General features: G+C 41.5%; 1 protein-coding gene across 2 annotated transcripts in view; it reads left to right on the plus strand.

The window, feature by feature from the left end:
• The window catches only part of Ttc12 (tetratricopeptide repeat domain 12), a 45,029-nt gene that overhangs the window by 12,045 nt on the left and 14,726 nt on the right, over positions 1–18,258 (plus strand). The window contains exons 6-12 of one of the 2 annotated variants that reach the window (XM_026392589.2): positions 2,605–2,664; positions 7,333–7,422; positions 11,979–12,039; positions 12,524–12,712; positions 13,824–13,893; positions 14,646–14,734; positions 17,244–17,412. In XM_026392589.2, the coding sequence (XP_026248374.2) occupies positions 2,605–2,664; positions 7,333–7,422; positions 11,979–12,039; positions 12,524–12,712; positions 13,824–13,893; positions 14,646–14,734; positions 17,244–17,412 (728 nt within the window). The remainder of the gene's footprint in view (positions 1–2,604; positions 2,665–7,332; positions 7,423–11,978; positions 12,040–12,523; positions 12,713–13,823; positions 13,894–14,645; positions 14,735–17,243; positions 17,413–18,258) is intronic. The other variant, XM_026392590.2, reaches the window with a different exon arrangement.

The following is an 18,258-nucleotide window of genomic DNA, read 5'->3' on the forward strand; positions in this document are numbered from 1 at the left end:
TAAAAAAAAAAAAAAAAAGGAAAAAAAGGACAAAAAGTAAAAAGCTGTGTGGTAAAATTGTTGAAGCCCTGGAAGACTTTTTCAGGGTCTGCGTGTATCCTTAATCAGTGTCATAGAGTCATGGCTACAGTTGTCTATAAGGATGCTAAGTTCTTCCTCACATCCTCTGGCTTTCAAATGCAACCTAAGACCCAGAGGAAAGGATGGTGTTTTATAGAGCAGGCAGCTTAAAGGGTTGTCTTCTTCAGTTAGTACAGAGCCCTGAGATAATGAAGGAACAGCACTGCAGCTTCTGTTCTGTGGCAGGGAGCCACACTGCAGAGATTCATTAACTGACTGTTCCCTGCTCCTTCCTCACTTTGGCTGAGAGCTTAGATTCGCCCATGAGTTCCAGCACTGACCTTGTAATTGGCCTGTTCATGTAACTATCTCATCTTATTGTTAAGAATGTCTCGGTGCCTTGGCACAGTTTTGATCATGGAGAAGCCTACTTGTGTTGGCTCTATTACTGGTGACTGATGGGACCCTAGAAAATCTACTTATCCTCCAGATGCTTAGTTTTCCTTTCTTACATGGGGTGATCATTGTTACTTCTTGGGGAACTCTAATCTTTGTAGTGCTCCTCAGTAAGAATTTATTGGCCACTTACTGTGTCCAGTAATTAGTAGAGAGCTTATAGTAGTCATTATGCTTATCTTTAAACAGTCTTTCATTTTTTTATTTGCCCCTAGTTCCGGAAACTTTAACTGATTTAAATCCTCAAGTTGGTTTAGTTTAAGTTCATTCAAATTCTAAGTTAATTCTTGAATGTCAAGATTTTCTCCAATTCTTATCTTTAAACAGTCTTTCATTTTTTTATTTGCCCCTAGTTCTGGAAACTTTAACTGATTTAAATCCTCAAGTTGGTTTAGTTTAAGTTCATTCAAATTCTGAGTTAATTCTTGAATGTCAAGATTTTCTCCAATTTCAGAAAAATTCCAAAAGAGTTTCCAGACACTTCTACTGAGGGCTCTTAAATATCAGCCTGTTTACTATATTTCTTCCTTTCTGATAGGTTCATAAGGACAGAGCAGAATGTTTTCCTTATTAATTTTTGGTAACAGCATTACTGAGATGCAATTCACATACCACATAATTCACCCATTTGAAGTGTACAATTACTAGCTTTTAGTATAAACACAGAGTTGTGCAACCATCACAATCAATGCTTGAACATTTTCTTATCTTCAGAAGAAATTCCACGCTCTTTAGCTGTCACTCTCTACTCTTCCCAATCTCCTCCTAGTCCCCAGCCCTAGGCAACCACTAATCTACTTTCTATCTCCATACATTTGCCTACTCTGGATATTTCATATAAATGGAATCATATGTTTATCCTTTTGTGACTGCTTTCACTTGGTATACAATTCTCAAGGTTCATTCACACTGTAGTATGTATCAGTTCTTTTTTTTTTTTTTTTTTTTTTGGTGAGGGAGGAGTACCAGGGATTGCACTCAGGGGCACTCAATCACTGAGACATATCCCCAGCCCCTATTTTGTATTTTATTTAGAGACAGGGTCTCACTGAGTTGCTTAGCACCTCACTTTTGCTGAGCCTGGCTTTGGACTTGTGATCCTCTTGCCTCAGCCTTCCAAGTCACTGGGTATATCAGTTCTTTATTCCTTTCCATTGCTGAATTATTTTCCATTGTATATTTTTCTACAATATTTTTGTTTATCCATAAGTTCATAAACATTTGGACTCTTTGTACTTTTTGACTATTACCAATTGTTCTGCTATGAGCATTTGAGTACAAGTTTTTATGTGGATTTATGTTTACAGTCTTCTTATAATCTAGTTACAGGTGTAATTGCAAAGTCATTTGGTAACTTTGCAGTTAACCACCTGAGGAACTGCCACACTTTTCCAAAGTGACTGCAGCATTTTACATTCCTCCAAGCTGTTCCAGTTTTTCCATGTCATTTCCAACACTTGTTATGTTCTGCCTTTTTGATTCCCTTTATTATTTGGTGTCTTTCTGGAACATTCACAAACAGGGTAGCCTCCAGAATCTAGCTCTTCCTTTGCAGATGTGGTTATTGTGCTGGACATTTTCTGTTTGTGCCTCTCCGTCCTTCTCTGCTCTGCTCTGTGACATGGGGGTTGGCCCATGTAGACTGATACCTTGGCTTCCCAGCCCTTTTGTTTCCATTTAGGTTCAACCATTGAGGTCAGAAGGAAGGAGGAGAGTGAGACTGGGATACTTATTCTGGCTTTTAGCTCCAGCAAAGGTCTCGGCTCATGTCAGGCACTTCGTTTCACACGGATGTTGTCTCCTGTTTTCCACACTGCTCCCTCTTTCTGCCTCCCCAGTTCCAGCTGTGGTGATGGCTGCTCACTGCTAGCCCAGGTTCTGTAACATCCCTTGCCGGTTCCCCTGAGCCCTGCCCTCGCCTTCCAGTTAGTCCTTGTAACAAACTCCTTGCTTTCCCAGTGTTTCCTGCTGGGATCTTCCTGATTCAGGGGACAGCAATCACTCCTCACCACCCTTCTCCTTCTATGTTGACTAAAGACTGTGTGTTGCAGAGTTGTGTGTGAGTGTCAGCTCTTTGTGTCATTACAGGCTTATATAAAACTTGGAGATTACCAGAAGGCACTGGGGGATTGTGACTGGGCTCTGAAGGTAAGAGAATATTTCCATTCCCCTGTGATAGTGTCGGGCTTGCTGGGCCAGATGTCTTAGTCCTGAAATGGGTAGAAGGGAGCTGCTAGTGTATGATGCTGGGAAAGGCTCTGCAGACAGAGCCTCAGTTTCCTGACCTATCAGGTGGGATAGAATAGAATTGTTGCCAGGGTCCCGATAATGCACGTGAAGTACCTGGCTCCTATTAAGCACTCCAGAGAAGCCACGTCGTTATTGGTTTTTTAAGGTTTTATACTGTGGCAGCTCTTTCTTTCCTATTGTGTCATCAGATGCTTTGCCCCATGCCTTGGTGGCAATGACACCTCTCTGGAGCCCTGGAGCTTGTTTCTGCAGTATTGCCATTCTTCCTCATCAGCTTGTGCATTTCCCCTCCAGCCCTAATAATTTAGAACTATAGCATGCTGTCTTTGTAGAGGAATAATCAGAAGAATACTTGTTGTTTGACTTCAGTCAAGCCTCAGGCTGTACATGATATTCCCTCTGAAATCTGCCAAAATAATCAAAGGTACAGAGAAGTAAGGAATGTTCTGTTTGATTCCCTAAAATGGCATGATCATTTCTTGGACACGTTATTTCAGATGACTAAATATTTAAATAGCCCCTTATCTATATTCCTGTTACTCTGTCACAGGTGGCTTTAATTAAATAACCAAACTAGTACTTTTCAAATTTATGCACAGAAGTTCTAAAACAGAGGAGAATGAACTTGAGCCCCTGGAGGGTCTACAAACAAGAAGCATGAAATTTCTTTTTCATCCTTGGGAATTTTGCATGGCACTCCATAAAAATTTTCTTTTTGTTTTAATATAACAGTATTATTTTAAACAACTTAGAATCAAGGAAAATCGAGGAGATGGGAGAATATACCAGGTATATCCCATAGAATTTAACTCCTTGGAACAGTACACCTAGCCTAGTCTAATGATCATGGCCTATACTATGAGTGCATGTCCACAGCAACCTACTGGCTACATCTATTTATTTTTTATTGAGGGGGAAACGAGAGAAACAGGGATGAGCTAGAAATTCACCTCTGCCTATGATAGTTCATAAAACATGCAGGATCCTCCTCCAAAACCGACATCTGGAGAATCTGGTTTCTTTATCCCTTAGGAGATATAGTGTGTGATAAGCATTGCCCTATTGCATTGTGGAGGTTCTTTAAGGTGTGAGGGTTGGTTGCCCAAAGCTGAATAGTAATATCAAGTAATAATATCAAGTCTTTGCACGTCTAGCATAGATCCTCTAACCTACTTTGTCACCTTGATTGATCATGATTTCTCTTTTTTACCACCATTCTGTAAGGGAAGAGAAAGGCAGGGATGTTTTGCTTGGTTGTTGCAACAATAACAGCAAAACCTGTGATTTGCTGCATGCTCACAACATCCTGTCCTGTTCTGTTCAATACCACTGTTTTCCCTATTTTTCTGACAAGGAAGCTAAGCCTTGGAGATGAATTAAGTAACTTAAGCAGGATCAGAGAGCTACTATGGGTCTTACTGTAAGTCCATGCTCGTAACCATCTATTGTAAATGGTCTTTCTCCTGAAACTTTAAACCCCTTAATCCCTGGGTGTAGATCTCATTTCCCTTCTGTGGAAGAAACAATATCTCCAGGAATCTCTTTTCTTATCTGCAAGGACTAAAAAGGTAAACATACCCTCATGCTGACTCAGGAGAACACACTGGCCTGCTCCCAAATGTTAGCTGAAGCACAGTGTAATTAATGGTGAAACCAAGGCAAAGTAGGCCCAATGGAGCTGACATTAAAAAACGCTGACACTCAGCAGCCAGTCTTGTTAAATGCCCAGCAAGGCTTCCACTTGAAGAGGTTTCGTAAACACTTGGAGGTGTGGGAAAAGATGCACAAGAAATTCTAAAAACTAGTGACAGTTCTTATGAAACCATGAGATCAAAAAAAGTTTCACTTTCTTTGAAAGTCTTTAAAATATCAGTAGCAATCATCACTGGCACTCCATTATTAATAGGATTAGTGCTTTCATGCCAATTTAATATTTTTTGGTATCTTTGAGTTGGTAGAGATAAGCTCCTGTGATATTTGAGGACTGATGTCCCTTGTGGAGGAAGATAAAGCCGTGAAGTTTGGTTCAATTAGTAAGAATCGTTCCTTTCTTGGTAGAGCACTTCCTACATAAATGAAATGTGCCTTCCTCTGATGGCAGGATTCCTTTAAAGGGAAGCTGAGATTTACTCAAAAAACTCCTAGCAAAGGCTGACACACCATCAAAGGAGAAAGGCCCAGTAGTAAGAAAGTCAGTGGCCCTTTGCATGGGTATCAGAGTTGGCAAGGTCACAGCTACACCCAGTTCTTGGTGACTCAGCCTATGGCCAGGGCCCTGAGCTTGGGGCTCACTTGCCTCCTCTGTGTAACCCCAGTGCTCTACCAGGGAATGTGCTGAGCATTCATGTCTCATGAGCTTCAGTGCTGGATTTCCCATTTTTCCTTTGAATGTTTCTTTCTGCATCCTCAGTTTTGCCCTTCAAGAATTTTAAGTTCATAGCTCTGCTCTTTGCCTTTCTTCACTCATCTCCTCTTATGAATACAGCTGTTATCTCTGCAAATGGCTCTCTGGCCTCCTTACCCATTCTCTCCCTGACCCCCAGCCCCAGGGCTGCTTTAGAGGCACCTTCTACAAGTGTCCATTCAGTTGTCTTGGCATCATTGAAATCTAGAAGCCAGCTCTTCATCCTCCCACTCAGCCGTCCCCTCTACCTTCCCTCAGTGACCTCAGGATATATCATGTTCTCCAGGCAGCCACACACCGAATTTTGACTTCACACCCTCCTTTAGCTTTACCATTTAGAGTTAGTTGGTGCTGGTGTTTTTTTGACATAGCTCTGGTTTCTGCACTTCCTTCCACTCCCATTGTCACCATGACTTCAGACATTAGCCCTCATTCCATGTGAGTGTCTGGTATCCTCACTCATCTCCCTGCCTTTCCCTCCTTTGGTCAGTTCTGCATGCTGCCTCCATCAGTGACTCACCCTTCTCTGGCTTGGCACTCAAGGCCTCCATATGGAATCATGTCTGGCTCACCCTCAAGCCCCATCTTCCCTCCACCCAGCACCTTCCCCTCAATCTCAGCTGGACTATCCACAGAAGCCCTCTGGACTCTCCCACCTCCAGACCTTGCTCAACCCCTTCTTTCTCTGTCTCCTCTCTTCACTTCTCCAGTCACTCAAGATCTGCTTTAAATCCCACCTCCTTTCAGACCCTGTTTATACTACATCTCTTTAGACCAGACTTACTTCGACTGAACTTTTTCAATAGCATTTTCTATAGCATCTATATGCTTTTATCTATAGCACACTTATAAAGGAGATTTGATATACTTTTTAAGCCCTTCTTGGGTCTCAAGTTTATAAATGGTCATATTTCAGATTCCAGCTCTTCACTTACTATCCAGGTCATGAAGCTCTCCACCCTCATTTTCTCATCTGTAGAATGAAGATAGAACTGTGCATGCTTCACTGAGGTATTAAAGGGAACTATCAATTCAGTGCCTAGAACATGGAGTGGACTGAGAAGTCCCATGTGCTCTTGTCATCGTTACTTCCATTCCCTTACCAGGAAAATGCAACTCTGCAGGCCTCTTCAGTCATTCTTGTTTCCTCTCTTACTACTGTTCTCCTTTTCTTTAAATCTTCTCTTTTGCTCTGAAATGAATTGCTGTTGTTGTAACCACATCAACAGCAGCTAACCAGACCAATCAAAGTGTTTTACATGATTCTTCCTCATTTCAACCTGTGCATTAAGAGAAAGATACTATTATTCTCTTCACTTTCCAATGTGGAAAATAAGTGTCCAAAAAGGCAGGTGACCTGGTCAATAGCCCACTTCTACAGTGAGTGGCAGAACAAGGATTTACCCAGAATACTTTAGACTTCTGAGGTGGACCGTGAACCTCATTAAATCTAAACCCTAAGGAGCACCTGATCTGGCACAATGCCTTGCACCTAAATGGGGGTCAATAAAGATTAACTAACTGGATATTTTAAATTTCAGTTCATGTCTGTGCCAAATCATTCCTTGCAGAATTCTAACAATCATTGACATATTCTTAGCCATAAATTTCAATCCTGCCTCTTTAATAGGGCAGCCCTTTGGATCTTAAATGATATGAAGGTGGGTTCCCAATTTATCTGGGGATAGTACCTTCCCGGGGCCACTAAGATCTACTGGTAACCGCAGTTGTTTTCCAAGAATCAATTCTCTCTATTCTAATAAACTAGTAGTTCTCAAGTTTGATTGCACAGTTACATTACTTAGAGAACTTAAAAAATTATTTATGCCTGGGCTCCATCCCAGAGAATAATCTAATTGGCGTGGGGTGCAGCCTGATTAGGAATTCTAATGTTTACTTAGTGTCAAGAGCTCTTCTAAGCTAAGACTTTCTGGTTTGTTTCATGAATAGGACTCATTAAATGGAAATGAAAACTGGCAGGTATCATTAATTTGATAGAGAGCTTACTTGTGCACCCAGGCTCCTTGCAGGCATCAGATGCCTAGAAAAGTTTTAATGTCAACTCAGATATTTGTCCTGAGAACCAAGCTCTACCTCACTCTATTAGCTTGGCAGGGAGGGAAGTGGCTAATGATTTCAAATCTTCTGAAATATCTGATCAGTCATTCTCTTTTATGCAGTGTGATGAAAAATGCACAAAGGCATATTTTCACATGGGAAAAGCCCACCTGGCCCTGAAGAACTATAGTGCGGTAAGTTCTGAGAGGAATGTAAGTGGCATGTTTCATCACAAGAATGTTGCTCTGGATTGTCCCACAGAAGGACCATGGTCCTCCACATTGGTTAGGTATTAGTCCAGCCGTTAGTGTTTTCCAAGGTAAATCTCAGGATCTTATAGGTGGGAAGGATGTTGGGTGTCAGCTAATGCAACCCTACCAGATGTGGGAATCTCCTTGGCAACATTTTTTTTTTTTACCAGTTCATTCAACTTCTGAAGAGAAAAGACATAGCAAAAAGAGAAAACAAAATTTATTTTAATCTCATCCCCCAAAGCCAATCTGTCTGTCTTATATACACAAATGTGTGCTAAGATACATGTTCTTAATAACAGCTTTATTGAGATATAATTCATATACCATACCATTTACCTATAGAAAGTATACAATTGATGGGTTTTAGTACTTTCACAGAATTGGGCAACCATCACCACAGTCAATTTTCTGACATTTTTTTCACCTCTAACCTGTACCCAATAGCAGTTACTCTCCTCAACATCCCCACCTCAACCTTGAGCAACTTCTAATCTTTTTGCCTGTTCTAGACATTTCATATCAAATAGAATCATACAATATGTTGTTTTTGTGATGGATGTTTTTTATTTAATAAATGTTTAGTATACATCAGTTTTTCATTCCTTTTTTTTGGGGGGGGGTTATCAGGGATTGAACCCACTTGTGCTTTACCATTGAGCCACATCCCCATCCCTTTAAATATATATATATATAATCTCAATATATGTATATATAATCTCAATATATATATATAATCTCAATATATATATAATCTCAAAATATATATATCAAAAAATATATATACATTTTGAGATAGGGTCTTGCTAGGTTACTTAGAGCCCCACTCATTTGCTGAGGCTGGCTTTGTATTTTCGATCCTCCTGCCTCAGTTCCTTTTTATTGCCCAGTAACACTCCATTATATGGGTATATTATTATGGTTAGGATGTGAGGCTTCTCCCAAAAGCTCTGTGTGAAACAATGTGAGAAGGTTCAGAGGAGAAATGATTGGATTTGGAGAGTCTTAACCCAACAGTGAATTAATCCCTATGGGATTAACTGAGTGGTAACTGGAGGCAGGTGGGGTGTGGCTGGAGGAAGTGGTTAATTGGAGGCATAGCTATGGGGTATATATTTTGTATCTGGAGCTGGAGTTTCTCTGTTTCCTGATGTGAGCTGCTTCCCTCTGCCACACTCTCCCATCACAAAGTTCAGCCTCACCTTGAGCCCTGAGGAATGGAGCTCACCCTCTGTGGACAAAGACTCTGAAACCATGAGCCCTCAAATAAACTTTTCCTCCTCTATAGTTGTTCTGGTCAGATCCTTTAGTCACAGCAGCGAGAAAGCTGACCAAAACATATACCATATTTTATTTATCCATTTTGATGAATATTTGGGTGTTTTCCATTTTTCGGAGTACTTTGAATAATGCTGCTGTGAACATTCATGTATAGGTTTTTAATGTTTACGATCCTTTTAGGTATATGTATCTATGGGTAGAGTTGCTGGGTTAACTTTTTGAAAAACTGCCAAACTGTCTTCCAAAGTGGCTACAGCATGCTGCATTCCTACCTGCCTTGTATGAGTGTCCCAATCACTTCACATCCTCTTTGGTACTTGTTATTGTCTTTCTTCTCTATTATATCTATTCTAGTGGGTGTGAAGTGATTTCATCATGGTGTTAATTTGCATTTCCCAAATGACTAATAATGTTGAGATCTTTTCATGTGCTTATTGGCCATTTGTATATCTTTTTTTTTTTTTTGAGAAATGTTCTTTTCAGATCCTTTGCCCATTTTAAAAGTAGTTTTTACCTTTTTATTAATGAGTTTGTAAGAATTCTTCATATATTCTGGATACACATTGCTTATCAGATATATTGATTTATAGATGTTTTCTTCCATTCTATGTATTGCCTTTTACCTTCTTGATGGTGTTCTTTATAGCACAGAAAATTTAATTTGGATGAAGTCTTAATTACCTATTTTTTCTTTGGTTGCTTGTGCTTTTGGTGTCATGTCTAATCCAAGTAATGAGGATTTAAACCTGTTTTCTAAGAGTTTGATGGCTCTGATCCATTTTTTTTAATATGGAGTGAAGTATGGGTTCAATTTCATTCTTTTGCATGTGGATATCTGATTATTCCTAATACCATTTATTGAAGACTATTCTTTCCCCATTTGAATGATTTCAATCAGTTAATCATAAATAGATGAGTTTCTTTCTGTACTTTGAATTTTATCTACAAGGGTATGCTTGTGCCAGTACCACACACTGTCTTAATTTCTGTAACTTCAAAGTAAGTTTTGAAATTGAGAACTATGAATCCTCCCACTGTGCTCTTTTTTTTTCAAGACAGTTTTAGTTATTCTGGTTCTCTTGAATTTTCATGTGAACTTCAGGATCATCTTGTCAATTTCTACAAAGAAAACACATAGAATTTTGATGGATAGTACATGAATTCGTAAATTAATTCAGGGAATATTACCATTTGAAAAATATTGTTTTTTAATCCATGAATGTGGGAGATCTTTCCATCTATAAGATATTAGATATTTAAAGGAAATGGCTTCATATTGTACATTTTCTTTAAAGTTACTTTGTGAGATTGAATCGTAAAACTAATACAGGTTTATTACTATGAAGTTGAATAAAAATATGTGAATAAAGAAATTATTAGTCTTCCTCCACCAAATTTTATTTACTCATTCAGTTTAATCAGTTCATTCAGCAGATATTTATTGCCTGCTTCCTGTGTGTCAGGCACTGTCAGTGCAGGTAAGAACACAGCAGCAAACAAGACAAGTCCTCGATGTCATGGAACATACATTTGTGGCATGGAGACAGTTGGGAGACAGAAACCAAATAAGTAGAGGTGTAGCATGTTAGAGGTAGTAGGTTTAATGTTAGGTAGGAATGAGTACTACTGAGAAAAATAAATCTGGAAGCAGTGAATGTGAGATTGGAAAGGCCTCTCTGAAGGAAGGCAGAGAGTGAAGTGAGCAAACCATGGGATACAAAAAACAGGAGGACTCCAGGCAATAGAGGCTAGAATGAGGACAAGGGGGAGAGGAAGAGGAGGTTAGAGAGCCACAGGGCAGGGCACAAGCTGGTCCTGTAGAGTTTTCCAGGCATTTCAGCAGAGGGCCTTGCACTTTGAATAATCTACAAGCCATTTCAGCAAAGAGTGGCATGATCTAACTTGTATTTCGAAGGATTACTCTGACTTCTTTATGAGAATAAATTTTGCCATGGTGCTGAGTGCCATGTGGTACATCTGTAATCCCAGTGGCTCAGGAGACTGAGTCAGGAGGGTTACGAGTTCAAAGCCAGCCTCAGCAACAATGAGGCACTAAGCAACTTAGTGAGATCCTGTCTCTAAATAAAATACAAAATAGAGCTGGGGATGTGGCTTAGTGGTTTAGTGCCCCTGAATTCAATTCTTGGTACCCTGCCCTATCTCCCCCCAAAATAATTGGCATGGCAAGATGCTAATAAGAACAGAGATAAGATAAAATAAGAACAGAGAACCAAGTAGAAAGAAGTCTGTATAATAGGAATAAAGCATCCAAACTAGAGGTAATGGTGACCTGATCTAGATGGTGATGATGGAGGTGGTAAGAAATGATGGGATTATGGCTACATACTGATGGCACAGCCCACAAAAATTGCTGACAGATCGAATCTGGGGTTGAAGAGACGCTGGATTCAATGTATAAGCTTTTATCCGGTGACACTACTATTTTATTTTAGTGTTGATGTGTTTTCTCTAATTATCTTAGTCTTCTAGATAAACCTTGAACCTTCAAGATATCTCAGAACTGGTTTTTTTCCTTAGTATTTTTCTCTTGTTAACTGGTTGGATTATCCTCTGGGCATTTCTTACATCCCTATAGATAATATTGACTTAGCCCAGAAATCCCCATGATGTGGAATCTTTCTTGTTCCAGAAATTTCTTATCCAACAGTTTTCTCAATGGGAGCCCCTCCCTGGTTTCTGGCTGAGTTAGCTGCAGCCAGTGAGTGGGCCCCTGTCCGCTCTCTGAGCAGTCTGTGTGTTTTACGAGCAGCCCTCTTTTCCTATTCCTGAGTCTGTCAACACTGTCTCCAGCTTTATTTATTTGCTAACTCCCCATGGGCATATCTGTCAGGTAGACTCCTGTTTTTTCTTAGAGCAAATATCATATCTAAGTTTTACATTTACCTTATGATTATTCCTGTCCCAGACAGACATTATCCACAAAAGTGTAAGACTGGATATTTTTCATCACAGTCTATATCTGACAACACAACTTTTTAAAATGAATTTTGAAATAATACCTGGTACCATACAGATCCAGAGAAGCCTAAACAACACGTCAAATGCACACTGTGTTTTTCATGCCTGCTTCCTGCATTTGGAGCAGGAGGAGGCCAGGAGGAAATAATGAAGAAGCCAAGCCCTGTAATGCCCTGTATCCTTCTTGTAATCACAGCTACCCGCTAACCACTCTTCAAGGTCTTGTGTCTGTTTTCCAGTCTAGAGAGTGTTACCAGAAGATCTTAGAAATAAACCCCAAGCTTCAGACACAGATGAAAGGTGAGAATGCTCCTGCTGATACCCTTCCTTCTGATCTCATTTCCCTCTGTGCTCCTCCCAAGGGTGCCTTCCTACCGTCCCTGCCCTTGGCCATGAGGCCACAGCCTGGCCTTTTCTATTCTCCAGCCCTGTGTTAACAGGTCTGCTCTGCTCCTCTTCCTTCTGTTTGCTTGCCCCAATTTTTGCTTCCTTTTTTCCTATGTTTTCCTCCTGTAGAGACTTCTCATCTTCTAAGTCCCCAAGATGAAATGTTTAAGACTCTTGGTGTAGACTTTACATTGTTATTAAAGTTCTCTTGCTGAAGAAGAGTTTCAGTTATTTTCATGTGTTTATGCTTCTCAGCCTCCCATCTGGATGGAGGAAAAGAAGGAAAGAGAAGGAGGGAGGAAGAGATAGGGAGAGGAAGGAAAGGTGACATCTTATGGGGTGTTGTTGATTGTTAGGGTTTTGTTTGAGTTTGGGTTTCTCCTGCTTGTTTTGCTAGAGTACCTGAACCAAGTCCATCTTCAGGAGAAGGCAGACCTTCAAGAGAAGGAAGCCCATGAGTTACTGGATTCAGGAAAGGACACAGCTGTGACAACCAAAAACCTCCTGGAATCCCTTTCCAAACCTGACCAGATGCCCTTGTTCTATGCAGGGGGGATGGAGATCCTGACGGAAATGATGAAGGACTGTAAGCCAGAGATGTGTTCTTTCTCATGCGTACTGTCAGTGTGAAGGGATAGGTTTTGGAGGTATGGCTTTATAAGGCAAAGAATCCCTCTGTCCCTTATACAAATATTGATTGAAGATGTACTCTAATATATGTGCTAAAGGGGGTGCACAAAAAAATACCCCCACCCCTCTTCCATCCTCTCTTCAGACCATGCATATCCTCAGCACACAGACAGTAACCACCACACACAACAAAACATAAAACACATGCTTGACACGCACTCATTCCATATGTATTTATATTATGTTCTCACACCGTACACGCACACTCACTCCACACATGTACACACACCATAAGTACTGGTATCAGTGTACATCTTCTACACACAGCTAGTCCTCACATGTGTTCCACACACCCCACACATTCCTATGCCCACCCTAGACATTCTTTATGCACACAACCTCCTCCCTGTAGAGAAAGAAAAGGTAGAAGTTTGTAGGATAAACTGCCCTGTTCACACCAGATACACTTAATGACTGCTTAGAATGTGAAGAGAGTTTCAGAGGAAGCATTGGCACTCCTTCTACTAATGAGAGCTGTGCTGCTTCCTTTTACCAGCTCTTGTAAACATTGATGCCAGGGCTTAAACAATTTTTGTTACTTGTACAGAATGTTGCTTGCACAAATGGATGGCCATCCCTGGCTTGCCTTTGTGTACAATTCAGAGCACTCAAATACCCCCTCCAGCAGTTTTTGGGAGATTATAGGTTCCTCTCTAGAGCCTGGAAATCACTTCAGAATAAATATTTAAGAACAGATGGGAGTGCCAGTCCTTTACAGTGGTTAAGCAGCTCCCGGAGGCTCTCTCTAAGGATTGCAACCTGATGAATTGTGCCACTTACCCATGATGCCACCCCAGTTCTGCTCCTTCTCTAGGTAGTACCTCTGACTGCAGCACTGAGTGGCTGATGACAGTTACATTTTTGAAGTGTAGAGGTATTTGTTGCTGTTGTCAATTTGGTGATCTGGATCTGCCATATTAGGAGTTAGTGATCAGCTTGCTGTGCTGTGCTGGACACCAGCTGGACAATTCAGGAGCCTGATTTGGTTTCCTATGAATTTGTCTCAGGCACAGAGCGAACTTTATTCAGAATACACGGTGGATTCCGCATCATCAGTGACAATGAAGTCATAAGAAGGTAGGGATGTTTGGGAAGATAACCCAGCATCAAAGCAAGGAAAGAACCATTTCTTGGGAATGACCACACATACAGTGACGGTACTGTGTCCCTGCCCCTTGTTCAGCAGTGGTGGCCCCTCCAGGATCCCAGAGCTCCCACACTAACACCCTTGAGGTTCCTTGAGGAACCTTAGGTCACTTGAGTCATGCTGCAGCTAGCAGTCGGAGAGGAGGAAGAGTAGGAGAAGAGCCAGGGCTCCTCCAGGCACTTCAAAGTCAGAGAAAAGACCATTCTTGCTGGTTTCCCAAGATTGGTATCTGTTCTTTTCCTCTTTTAGAATTTACTAATCACATCAAGAAGTAGAATCAGCTGGGTCTTGGCCATCCATTTAGAATTTCATCAGAATAAATTACCAACTGGTAGGGGGTGATTTGCTGAACTTATTTGCATTTAACATTTCAGCTATTCTGGTATAATTCCTGAGGCTTAGGACCCTGACCTGGGCTTGAGTTGCCAGCATGTGCCAGTATATTCAGACATCCCCACAGCCCCTGGCTTACCACCCACCCCCTGGGCAACCCTAACCTCCTCAACCTATGTCCATGATCTGGATCAGTGATGGCCAGTCCTTGATCCTGGTGACCTGTGGCTCTGGATTTTACAAATTGTCTAAATTTGCATTTGGCAAATCTGGGAGTGAAATAAAATCAAGTGAAAAGAAAATCAGGACTGATTTCCAAATTCTGTGTTGCTCTCTCTGTCCATTGTAGGTGCTTTTCCATGACAGGGAAAGATGTGGTTGAAGAGACGATCTGTGTGTCTGTTCTGAAGCTCTGGCAAGCAGTGTGCAGTGAGAATGGTAAGCCCAGATCACCACCGCTAATCACCGGCTCACTGCTGGTGACGTGCAAGTTGCAGGTTTGGCATGATTGTCCCCCAGCCCTAGAAGGCCAGGCCTAAGAGAATTGGTGTAGACCTTCACACACACCCCTCCCCACAAAATCATGTGGATCAGAAGCAGGGTCTGCTTTGCAGTTTTGTCTGTAGCATCCTGCCTGCACACTCCTCCCAGCCTTGGGAGAGCTGCGCAGAGGATGGTGGGCCAGGTCACTGTCTGCATAAGGAGTGGTCACCTCACCTAGCTCCCTCCCCTCTTTGCAAGCCATGACTACTTCTCATGTGCTGTCCATGGATGGACAGTGTTTCCTTTCTTGTCTGCCTAAAAATGTTATTTCATTTTGCTGCCATCATACCACTTTCAGTATCTTGAGATGTACAATGTGCACCAGCCAGCATCTGCACACACAGATAGTGTTGAATACTGAGACAATAAAATGGTGTGGGCATTTTACTTTCCAAGTCAGCTCTTACCTTTCTTCATGCTAGTGTCTTCTGGAGTTCACTAAGTTCATAGATAATTTTTCTTAATCACCTTTCTAACTTCAATGTCAATAAAAGTTTTAAATATTTCCCTCATTTTTAAGAAGGGTTTCATGGAAGAAGGTATGACCTTGGACATGAAACTGTAAAAATGGGGATAATGATAGCTGCATCTCCTTTTCACAGGGCTATTTGGTGAGCCATTAATAGATCTTATGAGTGCAGAATATCCTATAAATGTTGATTGTGGGATAATATATTTCCCCCTTGAGTTAATAGAGTGGACTCTTCACAAGAACTTAAGAAAAAAAAATTCTAGAAAACTAGATAATCAGGGAACCTAGTTCCTAAAACACTTTCTACCCAGAGGAATCATCTAGGTGCCTTGTTCTTCTTCGTTAAGACGCCACTTGGCTTAGGGTTGTGTGTTTGCAAAGGCACCTGCAGGGGTGTGAGCAAGGCAGGGCTTAGTGCTGGTGTTTTCTCTGTGTGAATCTGAAATAGCAACACTTTTACTTTGGTATCTGTGAACCTTGGAGCTACATTTTTTAACATCTGGAAAATACTGTCAGACACAGCCTCAGATGTACATGTAAGTATCTCAGATCCATGAAATATTGATAAATCTAACCCAATAAATACAGAGAAGTTTTTAAAATGGGAAATGAAACACTTAAAAGTGAGAACATGAAAATATATTGGTGACATATTGTTGAGTGGGGAAGAGAAGCCAACTACAGGTAGGATGTGTAGTATTTTTTTAATATTTATTTTTGTAGTTGTTATTGAACACAATAACTATTTATATGTGGTGCTGAGGATTGAACCCAGGACCTTGCACGTGCGAGGTGAGCGCTCTACCACTGAGCCGTAACCCCAGCCCCAATGTGTAGTATTTTTAACATTATTCTTGTGAGAGTGAATAATAGCTCCTTATAAAATAGGCTTACCTGGAGGGGGCACTGAGGAAGGGGACTTTCATTTTCAGCTTTATACTACTTCTGTGTTCTTTAAATGACTTACAACAAGCTACTTTTCCAGTATAAGAAAAAAAAATTGTAAACTAAACAAACCAATAAATCTTTCCATTTTGAAGATCAGTAGATCCTATTTTACATAGACAGGTGAACTGTAGGATTGAAATTTAATGTTTGAAGGAAAACATGGGTAGCTTGATGGGTAGGCTGAAAGTCAGATCCTGTGCTTCTGCATCTGGCTCTTTTAGACCCTGAAGAGCCCTGGTGTGTCCTCTTCTTGAATGCTGTGTGCCATGTACAAATGGGCAGTTAACATGGTAGGGAGGAGAGCCCAGGTTAATGAGGCATAGCAATGGGTCTCATCCTGCCGAGATCCAATTTGCTGTGCCCTGTTTCGTACCTCAGTCTCATACTCCTGTCTATTCCTCTCTGTACTCAGACAAATTCAAATACCTGGTCAAGCGTAAGGAGCTAAATCTATGCCACTACTCTAAAATAGCTCATAGTCTAGGAGGAGGGCAAGCTTTATTAATTAACTTATGTGACATTCCAGTTTCTGAGAGAGAACTCAAATGTTTACTCTGGCTGTTATATGAAGATTGATGATCTAATGATATTCCACAGTTAAGCATATTTCTTACCTGTGCCTCCCATTTCCAGATACTATATACCAAGGAACCTTTTGACAATAATGGTAGCCATTGAGTGTGTGCCATTCTGGCCTGATCAGGTATTGACTCATTAAATCCTACCAACAGCTCTAGGAGGCGAGTCATTGCCCTCATCTTACCGATAAGGAAACTGAGGGACATAGGAGTTGACAGTTGGCTAAGGTTGCTCCCTGTTCGTTCAAACCTAGCAGTCTGGCTCTTGAGGCTTGCTCTGACACATCATTATCCTGCCTCTCAAATGAATGGATAAGAATTGATTTCCCATTGGGAGGGTGGGAGAAAAAACAGGCTTACCTGCCATCATGGCATGAACCAAGCAGATAACCCCTATGTTTTACAGAGGAAAACCAGCGTCTGCTTATGATGCACCCAGATTGGGCCAGGCTGGTGCCCTCCCTCTTGGCATCCAGAGTCCTTGCCATCCAACAGGAGAGCCTGGCACTACTGGTACAGCTTGCCCAGACAGAGAATGGACGGAGCCTGGTCATCAGCCACCTTGACCTGACCCGGTAAGACTCTGCTAAGGGGTCTTTGGTGGCATCTCAGGTCACCACTCTCTAGACAAATGGAGAGGGGCCTGCCTCAGCTCCTTATGCTGCTCTTGTGTATGGACTGCTTTCAGGCTTCCTGAAGGGTCAGTACAGAAAGAGCCTTTGAAAGTAATGCTGTGTCCCAAGCAGCTCTGGGATAAGTTCCTGTCTGAACTCAGTACTGTTTTAGTCAGCTCTTTCACCCCCGAGACCAAAAGACCCAAGGAGAACAATTAGAGGATGTAAAGTATTTGGTGCTCCTAGTCACAGAGGTCTTAGTCCATAGATGGCCGGCTCCTTAGCTCTGCATCCAAGGTAAGGCAGAACATCATGGTGGAAGAGTGTAAAGAAGGAAAGCAACCCAGGGTAGAGCCACCAGGAAGCAGAGAGAGACTGTTCCCCTCACCGAGGACAAGCTAAATGTAAACCCCCCAGGGCACACCCCCAGGGACCCACCTCCTCCAGCCACACCCTACCTGCCTACAGTTACCATTCAGTTAATTCCTATTGGGGAATTAATATACTGATTAGGTTAAGGCTCTGTAACCCAATCATTCCACCTTTAAACTTTCCTGCATTGTCATATACATGAGCTTCTGGGGACACCTCTTATCTAAACCATAACAAGTACGGAGAACAGTTCACTGTCCCCACACAACTGAAGTGTCTCCATCTCATAGATATTGTAGATGATGTCAGTGGTGGTACTTCTAAAGCCAAATCTGGAGCTCTGCTTTGAAAAGGGTCACTTGGTTCTGCTCTTTTAACCTCAGGCCTGGCCCTATCCTGTTCTTGTCCTTACTTTTTCTCTTTCTTTCCTGTTTG

Source organism: Urocitellus parryii, chromosome 4 (genome assembly GCF_045843805.1).
Source record: "Urocitellus parryii isolate mUroPar1 chromosome 4, mUroPar1.hap1, whole genome shotgun sequence".
Classification (NCBI taxonomy): Eukaryota; Metazoa; Chordata; class Mammalia; order Rodentia; family Sciuridae; genus Urocitellus; species Urocitellus parryii.